This window comes from Grampus griseus, assembly GCF_964374135.1.
Source record: "Grampus griseus genome assembly, chromosome: 14".
NCBI classification, from domain to species: Eukaryota; Metazoa; Chordata; class Mammalia; order Artiodactyla; family Delphinidae; genus Grampus; species Grampus griseus.
In genome coordinates, this window is record NC_139008.1 from 68,305,574 (window position 1) to 68,325,205 (window position 19,632).

The window sequence follows — 19,632 nt, forward strand, 5'->3', positions numbered from 1 at the left end:
AGGAGAGGGACAAGAGCACTAATATTTATCTAACACCTGTGCCAGGTACTTTATGGTGGATTATCTTAATCCCATAGCAGTCTTGATACACAAGTTTAATATTCCAATTTTCTAGATAAGGAAATGGAGGCTGAGAAAGGTTAAGTGACCAATCTGAGGTCTTTGAGGAAACGGCAGAGTCAGGATGGGTGCAAACTAGGTCTTTCTGACTCTACAAGCCATGAGCTATTCATCGTGTAATGTTGCCTCCAGGAAGAGAGGCTCAGAAGAGTCAGCTTCTGAACATTGCATTTATTCTCTCCAGATTCGAGTGCACCGAAAATTTGCTGTGGAAGAGGGTGATCATCTTACCATGCTCAATGTGTACGAAGCATTCATCAAGGTAAGCACAGCTGCCCCTCAGAAGGCCCCCTCCGCGCACCGCGCACCCGTCCACTGGAAGTGATCTAGGGGCGAGGATTCCGGAAGTGTAGTTTATAAAAGGATGGCCAACAGGCCTCTATTTTCCTATTAGATTATTGCCAGAACTTCTAATCCGTGATGGCTTCTTGCTTCCCCTGCATAGCGATCTGGCCCCCAGCAGTGGGTCAGAGGCACGGCCTTCCTTGGCTCACCCTTTCCTCACTCCGTCTCACACCCACCCCATGTTCCTGGACAACACTGTCCGACATTTGAATAGGAAGTTCTGATATATTTTCTGCAAATAAATGAGGCTGAGAGTAACTTGTGGTTTTGAATCTTCAAAGCTGTCTACGTGAATTTGAGATTTCACACAGCCACCACTCCTCCAGCTGCCAGACCAGCTGTGAGAAGACATTTAGTCGGGGATCCACATATACTTACATACCCTACCCAGATTTAGCCATGGTGATGGTAATTTTTGTTGTTCTTAATAGTCTGTAAAACTAGGAGCAAATAATACAGCTTAAAGTCCTCACTAAAAAATGCTAAAAAGAGAGATCTAATGATGATGAAAGCAATGAGAAAAGAAAACAATATATAAACTTCTTATATAAAGGAGAGGATGTTAAGGGGGAAATGAGACATTTCAGATATTCAGTATCTCGTCTTTACTTCTTAAATAATTTCTTTTAGAAGGGGAGAAATACTAAGTGTTTGTTTTCCCAGAGATTTGAAGCGAGATTATTTAGTTAATGAACAGTTTTCAGAAAACCGAATCTCTTATTGAGATTATTAATTGTGGATTAAGTCGCTTAAAATTCGTTTGTGCAAAAACAGTGCACCATTTCCGGCTTCCTCTACCAGTAGAAAGCGGGTCCAGGGCTACAGTGCATTAGTCTATAGTTGCCTTCTGGGAAAGTGCTCTTTGAATTATATTTTCTTACGTAAAAACACCTTCCTCCCTGGCTTGTAATTTCAGAGGTACATTCCCACAGCAATAATTTAGGATATAATGATCACACTTCAGAATATAGAACAAAACTAAGTACTGTTGATAGAAAAATCATACTTTGGGGATTAAATAATAGTAATTTGCAAATTATTTCTAAATTGGCAAGTGTCGTATTACTTGCCTGTTGTAAAAGTGATAAATTCAAGCCTGCCAGAGAGGGAACGTTGATTTGCAAAGAACTGCAGGGAAGGGGTTCTGTCTGAGAGTTGGCCACTCCCATGGGTATTTAAGATTAAAAACAATTCTGCTTGTCACTAAGTTCTCACTTGCCCTTTAGCACAGAGAGTGAGATCGGAGAGCAGTCAGGTGGTGAGCACGGTGGTCAACGTCTGTTTAGAGAGATGGGGCAAACAAAGGCCCGTTATGATCTGAAGATCTTGTCCCATTGAGTAAGCAAATGGGGGCAGAGAGATGAATGACCTCCACCACGTAGCCTCAGTTGAGAACTTTCCTGTGCTCTTCTCACTCTCCTTCTATCTGGGTTGTCCTGTAGCACAATAAGAACTCCCAGTGGTGTCAGGAGCATTTCCTGAATTACAAGGGTCTCGTCAGAGCCGTGACAGTGAGGGAGCAATTGAAAAAGCTTCTTGTCAAGTTTCAAGTGCCCAAGATATCCAGTGAAGGTAAGAATACACTGCCACCACCAGTGGCGCCCCTTTCTCTGCTCTGTGTAGCTGCATTCTTGGAGTTGTTAGGCTGGGCTGGTGTGAGGCAGCACAGTGTACTCTGGACCCACACCGGGTTCATGTTTTGAATTGCCCGTGCTGGTGGAAAGCTGCATGTGAAAGTAGCATATTTCCCCCCAAGGAGGTCCATTTTTATTTCTGAGGGCCACTCTTGGGAAAAAATTTAACAAGCCCTGACAACACTTAAGAATCATTAACAGTCACATCATTGTACATTACATGGTTAATTATCCCATGTAGGCTTTGCAAGAAAAATGACTTTTAAGTGGACAACATTTATGGCCATTCCACATAAACTGCATTTTATTTTCAGTTACAGGTGTTACTAAAGCAAGTGCCGTGCGTTTAGCCTAGGCAGGCACTGGGGTGATGGAAGTTGTGTAAGACACAGTTTCTGGCCTCTAGTTGCGACCGTGACTACTGAGGACACACTAGGTTACACCATGGCAGGGGTTCTACTTAATATTCTCTACTTAATCTCCTACTCTGAGGTGTGGGTGATGTTATCCTGATTTTACAGAGGAGTTGTTAGGCCCCAGGAAGAAGTTAATTTAAGTTCAGGACAACACAGCTGGTAACCAGCGAAGCCAGGTCTGTGTGGCTCAGACTTCTTAGGGGGTGATGTGTCTGCTCAGCCATTCAGCAATTGTCTTTCGAGCACCTCCTGGGTGCCAGGCCCTCAACCGCACTCTCAGCACCACTAGCGCTCACTAACATTTATGAAGCGCCTGTAATAGGCCTGGCAGTGTTGTGAGTGTTTTCATACGTGAATTCGTTTAGTGCTCACAACACTCCAGTGAAACACGCGCTGCTGTTATCCCCATTCTACAGATGAGAAAAGTGGGCTCAGGAGACGAGCGACTTGCTGCACAAAGGTCTCACGCAGTGAGTGTACAGTGGAATCAGAACTCAGGCAGTTTTATTCCAGAGCTTTATTTTGCCTTTATATTAAGAGCGACTAATTACATGATGAGGAAGACATGGTTCTTACTCTCAGGAAACAGTGCAGTGAAGGGAGAGATTCCTACAGAGACCCACTACTGCAGTATGAGATTATCAGTCATCTTAGAAGCTACAGGAGTTGGCGTTTGAGTGATCGTGGCGGACAGCAATGGGGGCTCTAGTAGGAATGCAGGGAAGAAGGAATCCAGGTTGGGGCTCTGGCCTGGGAGGCCTCACAGTGGGCCACGAGTGGTGGCGGAAGTCCAGTTGAGTTTACTGGTTGAATTAGAAACCAGTGGCAAAGGGCTTGCTAGGTAGGGAGGACTGTGGAGACAAGTGCTGGGAGAGGGGAGCATATAAGACGCTCAGAGAGTATTGATGGATGACCAAGCTCACAAGAGAGGGAAGAGTTGAAACCTGGGTGGTTGGGTAGAGTTGGTGTCATCAATAGAAACAGGAAGCTCACAGGGGCAACTAACTGGGGAGAAGGCGGTCAAGCACCTGTCACCCAGCAGATAGAGGACAACGTGCATCTGCATCTTTGTTTCTTAACCTGTTTTTCATTGTCAACCTGAAACAGCAGAAATGTGTCTTGGCGGGCTCTGAGGAGCTCCAGTTCTTTATGTCCCAGCGCAGAAAGCATTCAGTGAGAGGCAACATGATAAGAAGTGATTTATTAGAATAGGACTCTTGTGAGGCTTACAGGCAGGCGGGCGAGAGGCTGCCACGCCGAGAACTTAGTGGGCTACAGTATTATAATCAAAGGAAAAGTGGGGAGGGGGAGAAGACCACCTTCTTCCTCATTCTTGAGTAGACGTCAGGCTTCCATCACCAGCTCCTCCTCCACGTCGGGTGAGGGAGTTTTGTCCCTACATGGTGGAACTGGGACTGTCATGGCGCAGTGGAAATGAGCAAAAAGGCGGTAACATATACTAAAATAGGGTAAATCATCCCAAGTTTCAGTATAATGTCACCTGTGCTTACATTTTTGTTTTTAGTGTGCGCAGAGAAGCATGTCCTAGGACTCACTATCGTACTGAGCTCTCTGGGCAGGATGTGGGTCTCCTTCCACCATTGTTTTATTGTTTCGGGGCATGTCTCATGCTTCTCTTGCATGGTTTTGTTGCTAAGCAAGCCGGCTTGGTTTTGTGGTTAAGCAAACCTGCCTTCTTGAGTGATTTTTAACTTACAGGGGTCTCCCATACTTTTTCTCTACTTACAATCCCCTAGTAGGATTAACTATTTAATCACCTCCTTTGTCCCTTTACTCTGTCCCTATCGAACCCCTCACCCAGGAGAAAAGTTACATTGAATTTCAGCTCTTCCTAAAGAGAGAAATTAAATACTAAGGGATAAGATTTTGTAAGGTGAGGTTGAGCTCTGGAGGGCCACAGTCATTGTAATGTCTACGATCCCTACTGCCCTGCCCTCAGGAGCCCATTTTCACCCCTTGGAAGTGGTATCGTCCTGATAACAATGCACGTTCTACATAGAAATTTCTTTTGGGCAATTGGAGAGAAGGGACTGAATCTAGGATCAAATTGTGGTTAGAAATGTAGATTTGAGATTGATCAGTTCTGTGCTGAAGAACAATAGAGAAAATCATGGAAATTCAATAAATTACATGCAAATTTAAAACTTCTAGATGTTAAAGAAAGCAAACAGTGAAAAATATTTTCAGCATATATGAGATAAAAAATTAAAAACTTTTTGACAGAATGAGTTTATTTAACATATTTTTAAATAATGTTCTAGCTTTTTTTTTTGGCTGTGCTGCATGGCTTGTGGGATCTTAGTTCCCCAACCAGGGATTGAACCCGCACCCTTGGCAGTGAAAGCACAGAGTCCTAACCACTGGACCGCCAGGGAATTCCCTGTTTAACATATTAAGGAAAAAAAACCCCCACTAGTTTCCAAGTTGATAAATGGGCAAAGGAATGGAATGGAAAATTCACAAAAGAAGAAATATAGACAGTAATCAAATAAATGTACAATAAAAGAAGGGGTACCTTTTTGCTAGAACATTGCTGGTAAGAATGCAGTGAAACCGACATTCTCATACATTGTTGATGGCTTTGTAAATTATACCACCTTTTGGGAACCTGTTTACCAATGTACTATGTTTTATTGGATCTAAGACACCATCATTTGTAAGACACACCATTATTTTATGTATCATAAAGAAAGAAAAAAATGCTGCCAATTATAATACAATTGCTGTCCTGATTTCAGTGAGTTAAAGTGTAAAAAAGAGTAGGTCTTAGAATTGATGAAATATATATCATAAGCCATATAGATGACATTATCATTTTGCACAATAATATGGATATATCCTGTGGAACTCATCTAATAAATGGGCAGGCTTTATCCTTGGAAGATGTTTACTGTAGCAACACAGCCACCAATTAAAATGAGATGTTTGAAAATTTTGAAGAATTACAAACTGTAGCTATAATCACAGAAATAATATTGTAGTGTTAGTGTCCCAGGTTGTGTCTTATGGAAGGAACATCATTCCTGCAAAATGCTCTCCTAAAAGGGAGTTCCGAGGTCACTGGCCAGCCTGTGGAGTGCTCTGTAGGTTCTGGTGCTCAGCCTTGGTCTTGTCGTCTGTGGCCCGGGGAGGGGTTGGGGGCCCCAGGTTAAGGGAACAGTCCAGCGTATTTCCCTCAGCAGCCATTGTGGGAGGGTGGGGACCTCCATAGATGGTGCCAGGGCAGGTGTCCAGCACTGGGAAGCGTGGGGCTGGGACCCGTCCAGGAGATGGTTGCGAGGTAGCTCGAAGCAGCCTGGGATGGGCCTCACGGCACAGGCCTGGGCACACAGGGCATAGGGCAGAAGAAGTCTCATCCATCGCTCTGTTTGCTACCTTGTGTAGGTGATCCAGATCCGGTTCTGAGGTGCATTGTTTCCGGATTCTTTGCAAATGCCGCGAGGTTTCATTCTACTGGAGCTTATAGGTAACATGATATTTTGTAAAGTCATTTGGGAAGTCACTTAAGGCATTGAAATCTTAAAAATAATCCAAACCCCATAGCAAGGTGACATGCAGGGAAAGTAGAGAAATGAAATCATTTTTCTTTATTTGTATCATGCCTCTTTCTAAAGATGCATTGAGGTTAGCTGTATAGCTTTAAGTGAAATGTCTTAACTTTATGGAAATGATTCTCAAATACTCAGCCCATCTACATGTTGTAGGAGCATGACAGTCACCAGTCTGCAAGCTGGTAATATTTCCATTCTAATCAGAGAATAATAGGACCAGAGGGAACCATTGAAGATGATCTTTCCTAGAGAAGTTACTTTTGCCCTTGGGCAGTTCCTGATGTTTTTAGAGATCTGCAGAACTGCAGCTACCCAGATAGATAGTGGCCACATTTGAATGTTGGCAAGTGTTTCTTCATGTGCTGGCCACCCCTCCCACTGCTACAGACTTCAGCCTGTCTCTTCCAGTTCCATTTTCTAGGCATAGAAAAATCACTGAGCATTAATGCCCTCCGATAACCTCTAGTATATTCCAATGTGGTAAAAGCTAACGCATAGTTTAGGCCTCTTTGCTCTAACTGAATCGTTCCAGTTCTTTGAATTGTTATTTTTAGTCTGTCTTTTCTGAGCTCCTTTTAGCCTCATAACTTCATTGTAGCCGGTTTAAAGCGCAGTGATCATGACGATCTCTTCTTTCATAAGGGAGCAGTCACAGGGCTTCCTCCCCAGCTTGTCTTTGGATTTCCTCCATATATTGTCATTAGCTTTTCCCCCTCAGAACACATGACAGTCCTGTGATCCTGCAGTCACCATGATGTCCCGTCCCGGACACTGGGCTTTGTTAATGAGCCCAGTGTTGCGCTGGGCTTCTTTGGGTTTTTTTTTGGCAGCCAGGTCTCCTCCATCTAGTATCCTAGTAGCTGACTGTTTGATCCTCAGTACAGCACTTTACATTTGTCTCTAGTGTGTTCTGTTTGTTACTCCAGGCCAAGTAGTCTAGCCTATCAGTATCATGATTCTGTTGCCCATTGTATGAGCTCCCCCTCCCAATGGTGAGTGGTCCCTGTTTGAGGCAGCTCTGGAGAGGCCTGTGATCTTCTGCAGTGAGTGCCGTTATTTTGTTGTCATTTGATTGCCCCGCTCTCCTCAAGAGTATTAACTAGCAATTTCTACTAGCATTTACAGAATTCTTTCACCAGTGTCCTCAACAAAAATACAGGCTACATAATAGGCTTCGTGGTGGTTGGTCCCTTTGAGACAGAGTTCAGTGGCAGTCATCTGATAGGACAGCCAGGACCCCAGGCGCTGGCTTTATTTCAGCGCCAGAGATGAGCTGGGTCATGGCCTTGAGGCACTTGCCGGGCACATAGGTCCCTGGCACCCACAAAAGCGCTCTGTAATTATGGTTTGGGCAGCAGCATCCTAAGGTTCTCCTGTGAGCTCATCTTACCAGTAGTTGTGTGCGTGGTAAATAGTTTTTGAATTAAATTGAATCAAGTCTGAGTTGGAATTTGAAATATTATCTCAGAGAAGTGGATAGTCCAATATTGAGCTTTCTTTTTTTCTCCTATTATAGTCTCCCCCATTAGACAGTCTTTACTATTTATCTTTACTATTTAACCTTGTTTAATAGAAAAGTTTATAGACGTAATCGTATATATATTATTTCTGTCCTCAAGGAAATTTTTGAAAGAGAACCTACAGAAGATAAACATAGGCAGAGCAATGTATTTCTCGGTTAGTTTTTTGAATGCCCATGTGCTGCTTTTCTTCTCCCTTTTTTATGTGATTTATTCTTGATTTCTAGAGTGACAGCGGGGGAGGGATCATAAAGGGCACAAGAGAAGATGGAGAGAATAGTTTTGTTTGTGTGAAGTACAACCTGCATGGCATTTTTGATGACGTTAAACGCGTCTGTGGGAAGGTCTTGCTGTAAGTGTTGAAAATGTACTTGAGACAAAATTGTTCTGCTTCCCAAGGACCATCCGTGACGATCATGAATTGCACATCCACCCTGCATCGGTCCTCTACGCAGAGAAGCCGCCCCGCTGGTAAGCCCCCTCCTGCTCCTCTGCCTCGTAAACGTGTTGAAGGCAAGGCCTAGTTCTGGGTTCATCTCTGGGTCCCCAGCGGCTGGAGTACAGGCGCCCAGTACACGTTTGCTGACTTTGTTCTACCGTGATCGGCTATAGAATTTCTGCTCTATCAAGGATCCCTTTAAGCCAGTGGTCTTATTCCTCTGCTCACTCATCCACTCAGCAAACATTCATGTTCACCCACGGACTAGGTGCTCTGTCCTTGCGCTGGGCACAGCTGTGCAGAGAGCAGTTCAGGTCCCAGCCCACAGCCTGACAGACACAGGTGGGTTCCAGTGCCTGGGGAGAAAGGCTTTGATAGAGGTGTATTCGATAGGTGGCTGAGGTTGGTACTTCATGTGCCAGAGAGTCAGGGCTGGCTGCTTCAGGGAGGAGATAAACTTGCTCTGGAAACTGATATCTTTTTTTTTTTGGCCATACGGCGTGGCATGCAGGATCTTAGTTCCCTGACCAGGGACTGAACCCATGCCCCCTGCAGTGGAAGTGCGGAGTCTTTAACTACTGGACCGCCAGGGGAGTCCCTGGAAACTGATATCTGTATTAATATATGCACTCCTGAAATCTGGGGATTTAAATTACCTTCTTGGCTCTTTGGTGTCTGTTACCTCAGCCTCAGGCAAACCTCTTTTAATAGAAGTATAATTTATATAGATTGGAAGAGTATTGACAATTGTGTTGCCCACGTAACCCATACTCCTAGTAAGATATAGAATACTTTCATCTCTCTAGAAAGTTCCCTTGTGTCTCTTTACAGTTAATTCCCAGCTCCTTTCAGAATCAGTGAGCCTTTGCTTCTATTTCTGCATTTTCTAATACATTAGGCTCTGTTCAGAGTTCTGTAAATAAAAGCATAAGGATCCAGAGGGTCCTGTGCTGATAACTGAGATGTCCTGGAAATCACGTAGGACTTGGAGTCTCCTCTGTAAAATGGACACACTGGTGCCCACCACTCAGGTCATGAGGCTTCAGTGAGCAGCATGAATGCATTTGTTTAATGTAGTGCCTGGCGCACAGAATAGATAGAAACGCGTTAAAGGTCAGGGGAGAAAACTCGCCATCTCTAATTGTTGTGCTTCTGACTCTCATCATAAGATACAGGAAATTAGCTCATGTTTTCTTCTTGTTTCAGGGTTATCTACAATGAAGTTATCCAGACCTCCAAGTATTACATGAGAGATGTGACCGCCATTGAATCTGCTTGGTTATTGGAGCTGGCTCCTCACTTTTATCAACAAGGAACGGTAGGAATGAACTGAGCCTGTCCCCCAGAACCACCTGTTACCTGCCTCTTTGTATTTTTAAATACACATTTATTTTCCAGTTTAATGTCCTAAACTTGCTGTCCCGTCCCCCCACCCCACAATGGTACATAGGGTGAAAGGCCATTACCATGCATGGTCCCAGACCGTTCTGGGTGAAAGCACCGTACCATTGCTCGTGGTGAAGTGCATTTAAACATAAATCCCTCTAACTTACACGATGAAAAAAGAGAATGTATCTTCAGCTCTTTCTCTCTCCCTCTGCTCTTCTAAACCATTTCCAAAGAAGTTCTGTCACACTGGACTGTGTTCACAGGAAGCAGCACAAATATTTTCTGATGAGGATCGCCTCGCCAGGATGGTAAACACATGTGCAAGCTTAAACCCAAGGCGGTTTAAACACATGGTGGGAGATGCTGAGTGCCGGCATCGCTGTGTATATAGTATATGCTCTTCTTCCACGGCAGACATGCGCATTAATTCAGCATCTTTGTCGTCTCTGATCTATTTTGCTTTTAGACTGTTTTTCTACCTCGTTATGGGTCACATTTTCCTGCTTCTCTTGTCTAGTAATTTGTTGTTGTATGCTGGACGTTATAGGTGCTTTGCTGTGAAAAGTTGGTTTTGTTGTTTTTATAGAATATTGAGTTTTTTCCTAGTAGACAGTACTGGCAGATCAGTTTAATTCCACCAAGGCCTGATTTTAGTGTTTTTCAGGCAGGTCTAGAGTAGCCCTGCTCCTAAGACATGGGCTTTTTGATGCCTCAACTGAATGCCTAGGATGTTCATTGAGGCCTTTGCACTCTGGCTGGTCAGAGCTCCAGTGTCTCCAGCACTGTACAAACCTCCAGATCTCCATATGAGGTCACAACTCCCCAGTAACTAGTCTCTGCCAGCCTTATGGAACCTTGGCCTTCACATGTGCAGCTTAGCTTTCAGCCAAAGACTTAAGGGTGGTAGCTCTGTGTAGGGTTCTGGAACTCCTCCTTTCTGATGCCCTGTCCTGCAGATTCCAGCTAGCTCAGCAGCTCTGAACTCTGATCTGTGTTCCCTCTGCCCAGCTACACTGTTCTCTATTTAGGGTTCACTTCCCTATGACAAGGTTTGGAGGGCCATGCAGAGACCTGGGATGACTATAAAGCTCACCTCGAGTGTTTCCTTTCTCTCAAGGATTACAGCCCTGTGCTGTTACCCAGTGCCTGAAAATGATTGCTTCAGATATTTTGTCCAGTTTCACCATTGTTTACCACAGAAGGGAAACCAAAACCTGTTACTTCATCAAGGCTGTAACCAGACTACCGTGTTTTCAAACCAAAATTTGGCTTGATTGGTATATTTTAAAATTGGCAGATTTCACATTAAATATGCGTTTCAAGATTCTCTTGAAGGAAATGTTAAATTTGCTGAGTTTCTGAGCCTGAGTTACTGCCTGGCAGCAATCAACAGGGGCTGAGGAATGGCTGGCTGCCTGCAGTGGGTGAGTGACTCTCTCCAGGTCCTGCCTCACTTGTTTATTTCACTTGCTCAGCTCTTCAAAACATTTGAGTTGTGATCCTATAAATGGAAGGATCTTCACATCCCTCTCCCTCCAGCAATGTTAAGGGAAATTGTCCTTTTAAAATCTTACGATATTTAAATCTTAAACAATATGACAGAAAAACCTTCCAAAACCTGCATCGTTCTTCACGTATCCTCATCCAGATATTTCAGCTAGAAATGAGATCAACTGCAGGGACTGAGAATAACACGGTGTGTTGTCTCTGCTGTACTGGGCTGATAAGAAGAAACCTGAAGTGAAAGAAAATCTTTTTCCTGCAAACCACTCAGGTGGAAAGCAGCAGACTTCAGAAGTCCAAGAGCAGCCATTGGAAATGCAGACGAGAGACTAAGGAGAAGGGTGCACCGTGAGGGTGCTAGTTAGAGTCGCAGGAATCAGGCCCTTAGAGAAGGGTGATTCTGAAGCGGCCTCAGTTAGACTCTTGGAGAACAGAATTAACCTAGAAGCGGAGTCAGAATCACAGTTTCTCTCGCTCGAACACAAAGTTAAAGAGCAGATTGCCTCAGAATTTTGGAGAAAATGACAATGCCAAGCTTGTCTTTTTTCTCCAAATGCCTGTTTTTCAGCTCCTCCGCTTCACTCTGATGACTGCCTGTGATCAGAGTATTTTTAGAGAGGCCGGGACCTCAGAAATCACCTAGGTCGACAACCTCATTTTACAGGCGAGGGCCCTAACCCTTCCCACACCCCAAGAAACTTGGTCCCTCCCTAACTAAACAGTCCAAAGGCACTTCTGTTACTAACTTGTCCAAAATGGATTGATTTCTCCCAGAGCCCTGCTGCTCGCCAGTGGCCGCCCATGTATGGTGGATGGTCCTTTGTTGAGCACAGTGTAGCACCTCGCAACCATGTACAGCCCACAGATCCTCCCCGGCTCTGTTCCTGGCATCTTCGGTGACTTTCCATTACCACTGTTTTTCAGAGTGTTGCCCTCACCCTGTAAAGAGGCCTGAAATGGTCCAGAGTCAGCTTTGTTTATACTCAACATTCTCCTCAGAAATGAGCACCAGAAATGGTCCCACAGGCATGATGACCTCACCCCCCATTCTCAAGCTAAGGCTGTGGGTGTCTACCATTAGTGGGAGGGGTCACGTCAGGTGAAGTGCACAGAGGAGGGAATTTGGAGAAATTCAGGAAGATCCACAGCTGGAGAGGGGAAGGACAGGGCGACCTTTTCAGAGATTTGCCTTTCAAGTCCTCAAATTTTTTCTCCTGATTCTGAGATACCTTTGGAATCTAGGGAAATCCCTCTTCACCAGGGCCTTTGCAAGAATCCATACTGGTCCTTTCTTGGGCATCAGTGGTTAGAAAGTGTGGCTTCTTGCAGCTCGTTTACCCCTGTGTCCTGTTCACTTGGCCACCCATCCTGTCGTGCTTGGTGGGGTGCTTCATCTTCTTGTGCACCTGCATTCTTTCAGGGCCTGCAGTTCCTTGTCAGCGAGGGGGATGGCTGTCTTGAGGCCATTGTAGGTGCACTGAGAAATGGGGTTTGGGCACGGAGTGCGAGTGTGCTGGGGTTGGCGGGCCTGCTCTGCTGGCAGTCGGCGGGTTGGGGATTCCTCGTGTGACGATCCTGCTGCACGTTAGGGCAGCACATCTGGGATATCTCCTGGTTGTTGGTTTATGATTATTAAGGGGTTATCAGGGATACCTCAGTTGGTGAACAGAGGACATTTATTGAAATCTTCCGTTTATACTCCCTGCCTCAAATGCATATTTTAGGATTTCTAGCACTTTTGGCTTTACTTTAGAGTGTAAAGAATGCTTGTCTCCCCCAGTCCTATTATCTGATGCCCATGATTATAATGTTATGCTTCCTGGGTTATTTATACTGGTAGAGAGTGACATTTCTAAAAGAAAAACGTGTCACCAGGAAGTGTCCTTTTCCTGTGTGTCTTCCCCACTCTTGCGCAGGGCTCGATGAGAGTAGGGCCTCGAGCTCAGGTACCTGACTTTAGTTGGCTGACCTCTTTGTTGCTAAGGGGAGAAGACCTTCCCGTGACCGTTCTCAAGAAATTCTAGGAAACGTGAGGTGATCTGTGGCCCGAGCGCAGGTCCCAGAGCAGCACGGATATTGGGCTGCAGTGCTGGCCGGGGGGGCCTGGGGTGGAGGGAGAGACGCGTCTCACTGACAGGTGCCCGCAGAGCCCCGGGGGCCCAGGTTGAGCCAGGGTGGCCTGACCTCAGGCCGTGTGGCTTACTGAAGGCCCGTTTCCTTTGTTGGTCACTTGGGCTTTTTTCCTCTATTGCCTGAGGGGCAGGCCATTTACTGAGAAGGTGTGGGCCAGATGGAAGCTTTGATTTGGTCACTTCCGTGGGAACCATGTTGAAGTCTGCTTTCTTTGTCTGACTGACCCCAGCGATGACGTTTTCTCTTCTCTTGTAGCACCTGTCCCTAAAAGCCAAGAGGGCCAAGGTCCAGGACCAGTGAGCAGAGCTGGGCTGCCGCTGCAGGGGCTGCCTGGTGCCCCCTCCTCCACTCTGCTGCCCCCCCAACACCGCCCCAGGGTTGGGGAGCTGGTGTCGGCTCCTGTGGACCCTTCATCGGCTCTTAAGTGGGCTGCAGCCCGTTCACAGCCCCTTCCCACCCCTCAGCATCTGCATTCCTCGCTGGGATCCCAGAGGAGTTTGTGCCTGGGAGGGCATCCTGCCTCTGGGGGGCTGGAAGGCCTGCGCTTTTTGCTCACCCAGCACCCTCCCTGGCCCAGCGTGCCACTGCCACCAGGCATGCAGTCCTGGCCCAGCCTTGTGGGGAATGAGGAAGACAGGCTGCCGCAGGCTGAAGCACCACGTGGAGGTGGGCAGAGGGTTTGCTGGACTGGCTTTGCTTTCCCTGCTGGGGTCCCGGCTCCGTTGACCACTGGGTCAACGGCCAGGGTCCGCGGCCAGGTGTGAACAAGCGTGTGTCTGTGAAGGCCTGAGACCCTGGAAACATGGTGGATTTCTGTCAGAATCACCCAGGGGCGTGTCTGGTAGGCACAGGGGTTTTCCCTCTGCCCGCGTCACTGTTTGTCAGTGGTCAGGAGACCTGCGAGGCTCGGCGACTGACAGAGAGGACCCGTGCGTGCTGTGCTTTGTGAACACAGGCTTTCTCTGCTTCACAAGTGGGCTTAAGCTTCCCCTCCATGCACGGTGCCATGTCCTGTGCCATCAGCGAAGGCTCATCAGCTCAAACCCCATCCCGGATCCTCTGTAGCCGAAATTCACAACAGTTTAGAGGCTCTAAGCTTCTGTAGCTCAGGAACATAACTTGTACGTTTGCCTTTTGTTTCCTTGGGTTCTTGCGAGAATGCCAGACGGGGGCAAGGGCTCTTCCAGCAGGCACTGGTGTCATTGTCCCCCGGGCTGCTTTGCTGTGATGATGTTTGCATTTCAACCCATGACCGATACAGATTGTTTTCCCCTTACTGTTTCAATGACATTTCTTTTAAAAACACGTAGCTCGAAAGTTTATTTTTGTACTGATGTTAGTTTGGATGAGCCACTTTTGGCACCAAATGTGTATGTCATTTTTATTTCTGTTTTATAAACATGTAAATAATAGTGATAACTTGTTAATAATAGTGAACCTTTATACTTAAAGTAAATGTATTCCCTCCCATGCATGGTTCTCGTGGTCTGTATTTTAAGATGATCCAATTAATTCTTCCCAGTGAGGGCTTGACATTAGCTAAGAAACCAGATGCTTGGCACACAGCAGCTTTGGGGGGTCACATGGCCACAGGAAGCCCCATAAAGCAAGATCATGTGACCAAATGCCCTCCAGAGCTTGTTAGAGCAAACATGGGATGTTGTTTAGATGAAGTCCCAAGGAAGTGCTAATTCCTCCCAGTTTCCGATTGGGATCCTTGTGGAGAAAGGTCAGAAATACTTTTATAAAGTCTGAATTTAGGACCAGGGCTGATCCTAAAGAGCTTCTGTTGGGGTGGAAGGAGGAAAAGGTGCAGAATCCACATCCTCCGGTGGGTGAGACCACAGATCAAAACAGGAGATCAAATACGACAGTCCTGGGTGCAGCCCGGAGCCAGCACGGCGTCACTGGCTGCCTCTGCCTGTGCATCCCTGAGCCCAAGCACATCTGTGCCCCTGTACCCACACCAGGGCACGCCTCTGAGCTTTGTACCCTGTTTCACGTCGCAGCCTTGTGTGTGGAGAGGAACCATCACCGTCAGAGGCTTGCAACCACGAAATCATGGCCTTGGCCTGGGGCCTTCTTTACGCGTATCTGCAGGACCACGTGACCTCATCAGAGAGCAATGACCCCGCCTGGCTGAGAGAGGCCAGCAGGGCCCGATGGCCTAGCAAGCTCACAAGACTTTGTCCCCAAGTCACTCGACAAGAATGAGTCCCCTCGAGCCCCACGTGGGTTTTCAGATATTGTTAGTGACATTTCCACAGTACTGCAATGTCCTCCTCCTGAAGCCAGCTGCCCGGGTGAGGCGTGGAGGGGAGGGGCATCCTGGAGGCGCGGATGGGCGCGCTCTGTGCTTGTTCACACTCCCCTGGCTCTCTCTCGCAGCCGGTCTCCCTGAGGGCTGGATGGAGCCGCCACAGGAAGCCCTGGTCCAGCCCGTGCTCCTGCCCAGCTCAGTACAGTCGTCAGATGCTGGCTGAGCACCTGGGCTGCGTGCATGGCACAGGGATGACGAGTGACTGGGTGAGGGGACCAGCACGGAGGCAGGGGTCGAGGATGACAGCGTTGAGAGATTGCAGAGGCCACGGCGGTAGTTAGAAGCCAGGCAGCATCCAAAAGAAGCATCCCCACAAGACCCTTTCCTTGTGAACATACAGATCGTGCTCACGTCCTGCTGCCCTGTCTGTCACCTCCCCGTTGAGCCTTTCACTTTGGCCATGAACGTGGAGAGTCCCCCCGTCCCCCAGCTCCACGCGCTGGCATCAGCACAGCCTGCGACCAGCGCTGTTTTCCCTTGGTGGCCCACGTGCTTCCATTCAGTCTGGGTTCCCTTGCCTTCTGTCCCTGTTCCCAGCTCTGTTTTTCAGGACGCAGTGCTGACGGCTTCTGGTCACTCATTTTTGGGGTTGAGTGGTGCGGCACAGGTCTGAGGTGCCTAAATTCGGATGACCGAGAGACGCCATCCTGGAGCTATTGAACCAGATCTCTGACTATGGGACCTGGGAGTATGCAGCTGGAAAAGCTCCAGTCCAGATGATTCTAGTCATGTGGTGGATTGGGAGCCACTGATAAAGGAGACAGATGTCATGAGGACATCAACCCAGGGAGGGAGGTGAGCCACCAGCTGGGCAGTCAGGAGGAGCATCAAACCTGAGTGACAGTTTTTATACAGGTGGTACCCTAACCTATACCAGGATCCACCCCAAGACCACTGGCCTGTTCCCCTAAAGCTCTGATCAGTGGGGTTGGAATTCAACTCCAGGCAGGTTGTGATGGTGGGCACCAATGTCGGCCCACGATGAGTTTTCCCGACTGCCCTCTCCAAGTGACGAATGTAATAATAAGCATTTTGTAAAGCTTAAAGTTTTTCTACATAAAAGATCGTCCCATCCTTTAGTTTGTGTGTGTGTGTGTGCCAAAATGTTCTTTCTTTTAGAAAATGTTCTTTCTTTTAGAAAATGATGGTGATATTAGATGATAGTTTAAAAAGATGTTTTCCTTGGAAAGATAAAACATTAACAATCTTACATCAGTCTCCCAATTAAAAACCAATTCAAAATAAAAACTGGTTGATGAAGTCCCCAAGTCCAGGAACCACTGGATTGTGGGCTAAGTGGACTGTGTGGGCCAGCTGGCAGCATCAGCACCAAGCATCACAGCTCTGGGGAAATGGGCTGCCTTGCCAAGCAACTGAATTGCAAGTGAACTTCTGGAGCAGTAGGAGGACTGCCTGTCTTTACATAATTGGAAGGATTCAAGGCAGCAGCACCAGCCCGCAGATCCCCTACTTCACCTTTACATAAGATCAGATACTTCCCACTCTGCAGTGAATCACCTGGACGTTTCCTCAGCCTTCCAACGTGTGCTGAAACAGGATGATGGAACTCTGGATTTCCTATCTGTTCAATCTGTTTTTTTCCTGTCATTGGAACTGGAAATAGCCCATCAAATCATTTCATGCTCAAGCCGGCCACTTCGGGGCGAGTAGCTAGTCTGGGTGGAGGTGTCCTGGAGGGGCTTGTCCCTGGATCCTCACGGCCACTGCGCTGTCTGGCGAGCCAGGGGGGTGTTCTGGCACCTCTGGTGAATCACAGGGATGTCGCCTTCTGCGTTCTTGGGTGGTATTGAACTTGTTCAAGCAGGCTGCCTTCTTGCCTGCCAGAGAGATTCCAGAGCATCATTTTCCCTGGCCCTATGGCATGTGTGGCCTCAGCCTCGCCTGTGGGCTCAGCTGAAGGCAGGGAGTGAGCCAGAGAGGCTGGGAGATTCACGAAGCAGTTGGTGTGGTGGTGAGGGGCTCGCTGGGGAGGATGCCCCGGAATCTCCAAGGCCAGGCAAAGGCCCAGCATGGGCTGCTGCCCACGGCTTGTCCACGGACCACGGTCTAGGCCGTGGCTTTGAATACAAAGGTCCTGGCCAGGATTTTCCCTGGCCCCAGACTGATGGGGAGAACCATTACATGATCCAAAGGCAGCCCAGGACCCTGCTTCCGGCCCACTGCACCTGGCCCCCTGGGCCCCCAGGGGCAGGACTTGGCTGGTAAGGAATTACCGGTCTGCCTTCACTTGGTTCCTTTGAGCCTTTTTCTCTCCATTTCCACTTGCTTTGTTTTCAGTTCTGAAGTACAGTCGGGTTTTCTTAGTACCTGCCCTGACACTGTTTACTCTGAGCTCTTCGTTTTTTGTTTTCATGTGTGTGTGTATGCTTTGTCCCTTTAACCTTTATTTCTCTGGCTTCCTCATTATTTCCCTTTTTGCCATGAAGTTTAAAAAAGAATATAGATGTATGTGATTTGCTTCATGTTTATACTGTTTTAAAAAGCATTTTTACCTGCACATTTATTTTAACTTCTTGGTCTTCTTTACACTCTACTTATTTGTTTCTCAGTTTTATTTTGTACTTCTAGGTTAAAAAAATCTCATTCACTTTTTTGTTTTTGTTCTATAAATATTATCTTCAACTATTTTCATTTTTTTCATTTTAACTTATCAGTTTTAAACTCACCTTAACAATTTACTTCCCATTTCATTTTACTTCAGTTACTTTCTTCCTTTATATCTTAGTTTGCTTAATTTGTGTCTGTGGTTGGCAAAAGCCCTAACAGTAGGTGTGAGAGTGGGAGAGAGGATGTTTGCAATGGTTGAAACCAGCAAAAGATTCACTGTCAAGAATGTACAAGGAATATACAATAAGAAAAAGACAGCCCAACAGGAAAAAAATGGGCAAAAGGGAGTGAACAATTTATAGAAGCAGACCCCAAAGTCTACCAAGCCTATGAAAAGCTGTTCAAATTAATCGTCAGAGAAACACAAAACTAAAGCAACAATCCAGTATCACTTTGCACCCATCAGTTTAGCAAAACTTGCAAAGGTGGGTAATGCCAGGTGTTGGCAGGGATGTGAGGACCGATGGAGAACCATCTGGCACAACTCATCAGATGAAGTGTGTGCCTGTCGCCCAATCCAGAAATCCCATGTCTGGGTAAATGTTCCCAACAGAATCCTCGCCTGGGTCCACGAGGAGACGTGTGTAAGCAGGCTTGCCCAGGGCAGTTGTGGTGGGAGGGTGGTAGCGGTGGAGATGGCAGGGGTGGGGTGGGGTGGGGTGGAGGAATGCCCACCGCCAGGAGAATGTGCGGAAAACCTCGGTGGATGACAGCATGGAGTCTTGGAGTATACGGGGCGGTTTCAAGCCACAGACAGCATATAGCACAGACCTTCAAAGCAGCTGAGTGAGAAAAGTAAGAAACAGATGCTGTAGTACCACGTACAGATGCTGAAAATACATGCACACAAACAGTACAGCGTTTGCAAAAACCTGTACAAACAAAAAGAGGCACATTAGAAGGGTTGCCTTTGTGGGGGTGAGGGGAGGATGGGAGTGAGGAATGGGGACAAAAGAAAATGAAAAGCAAAATGAAGCAAGATAGGATGGAAGAAGTCACCTCATGTGTTCATCTGCAAGAGACCTGGGTTTTAGGCCATGTATCCATCCCTTCCTTCCTTCCTTCCTTCCTTCCTTCCTTCCTTCCTTCCTTCCTTCCCCTCTCCCTCCCTCCCTCCCTCCCTCCGTCCCTTCCTTCCTTTTTCTTTCTTTCTTTCTCTTTCTTTCCTTTCTTTCTTTCCTTTTCTTTTCTTTTCTTTCATTTATTTATGGCTATGTTGGGTCTTCGTTGCTCCACGCGGGCTTTCTCTAGTTGTGGTGAGGGGGGCTGCTCTTTGTTGCGGTGCACGGGCTTCTCATTGCAGTGGCTTCTCGTTGCGGAGCATGGGCTCTAGGCGCGTGGGCTTCAGTAGCGGCATGCAGGCTCAGTAGTTGTGGCTCATGGGCTCTAGAGTGCAGGCTCAGTTGTTGTGGCACACGGGCTTAGTTGCTCCGTGGCATGTGGGATCTTCCCAGACCAGGGCTCGAACCCATGTCCCCTGCATTGGCAGGTGGATTCTTAACCACTGCACCACCAGGGAAGTCCTGACATGTATCCTTTCTTATTCAAGGGCCCAGGCAGATGGCGGGTATGCAGGGTTGGCCACCCTTACCAGTGTTGACCTCAGTGGGCCT

At 47.1% G+C, this 19,632-nt stretch overlaps 1 protein-coding gene across 1 annotated transcript in view; it reads left to right on the forward strand.

Annotated features, from left to right (window-relative positions):
- Positions 1 to 14,533, forward strand: part of DHX35 (DEAH-box helicase 35) — a 70,724-nt gene extending 56,191 nt beyond the window's left edge. The window contains exons 17-22 of the mRNA XM_082670338.1: positions 305 to 382; positions 1,908 to 2,037; positions 5,921 to 6,002; positions 8,007 to 8,078; positions 9,253 to 9,364; positions 13,327 to 14,533. Coding sequence (XP_082526464.1) covers positions 305 to 382; positions 1,908 to 2,037; positions 5,921 to 6,002; positions 8,007 to 8,078; positions 9,253 to 9,364; positions 13,327 to 13,371 — 519 coding nt within the window. The 3' untranslated portion in view covers positions 13,372 to 14,533. The remainder of the gene's footprint in view (positions 1 to 304; positions 383 to 1,907; positions 2,038 to 5,920; positions 6,003 to 8,006; positions 8,079 to 9,252; positions 9,365 to 13,326) is intronic.
- The last annotated feature ends 5,099 nt before the right edge of the window (positions 14,534 to 19,632 follow it).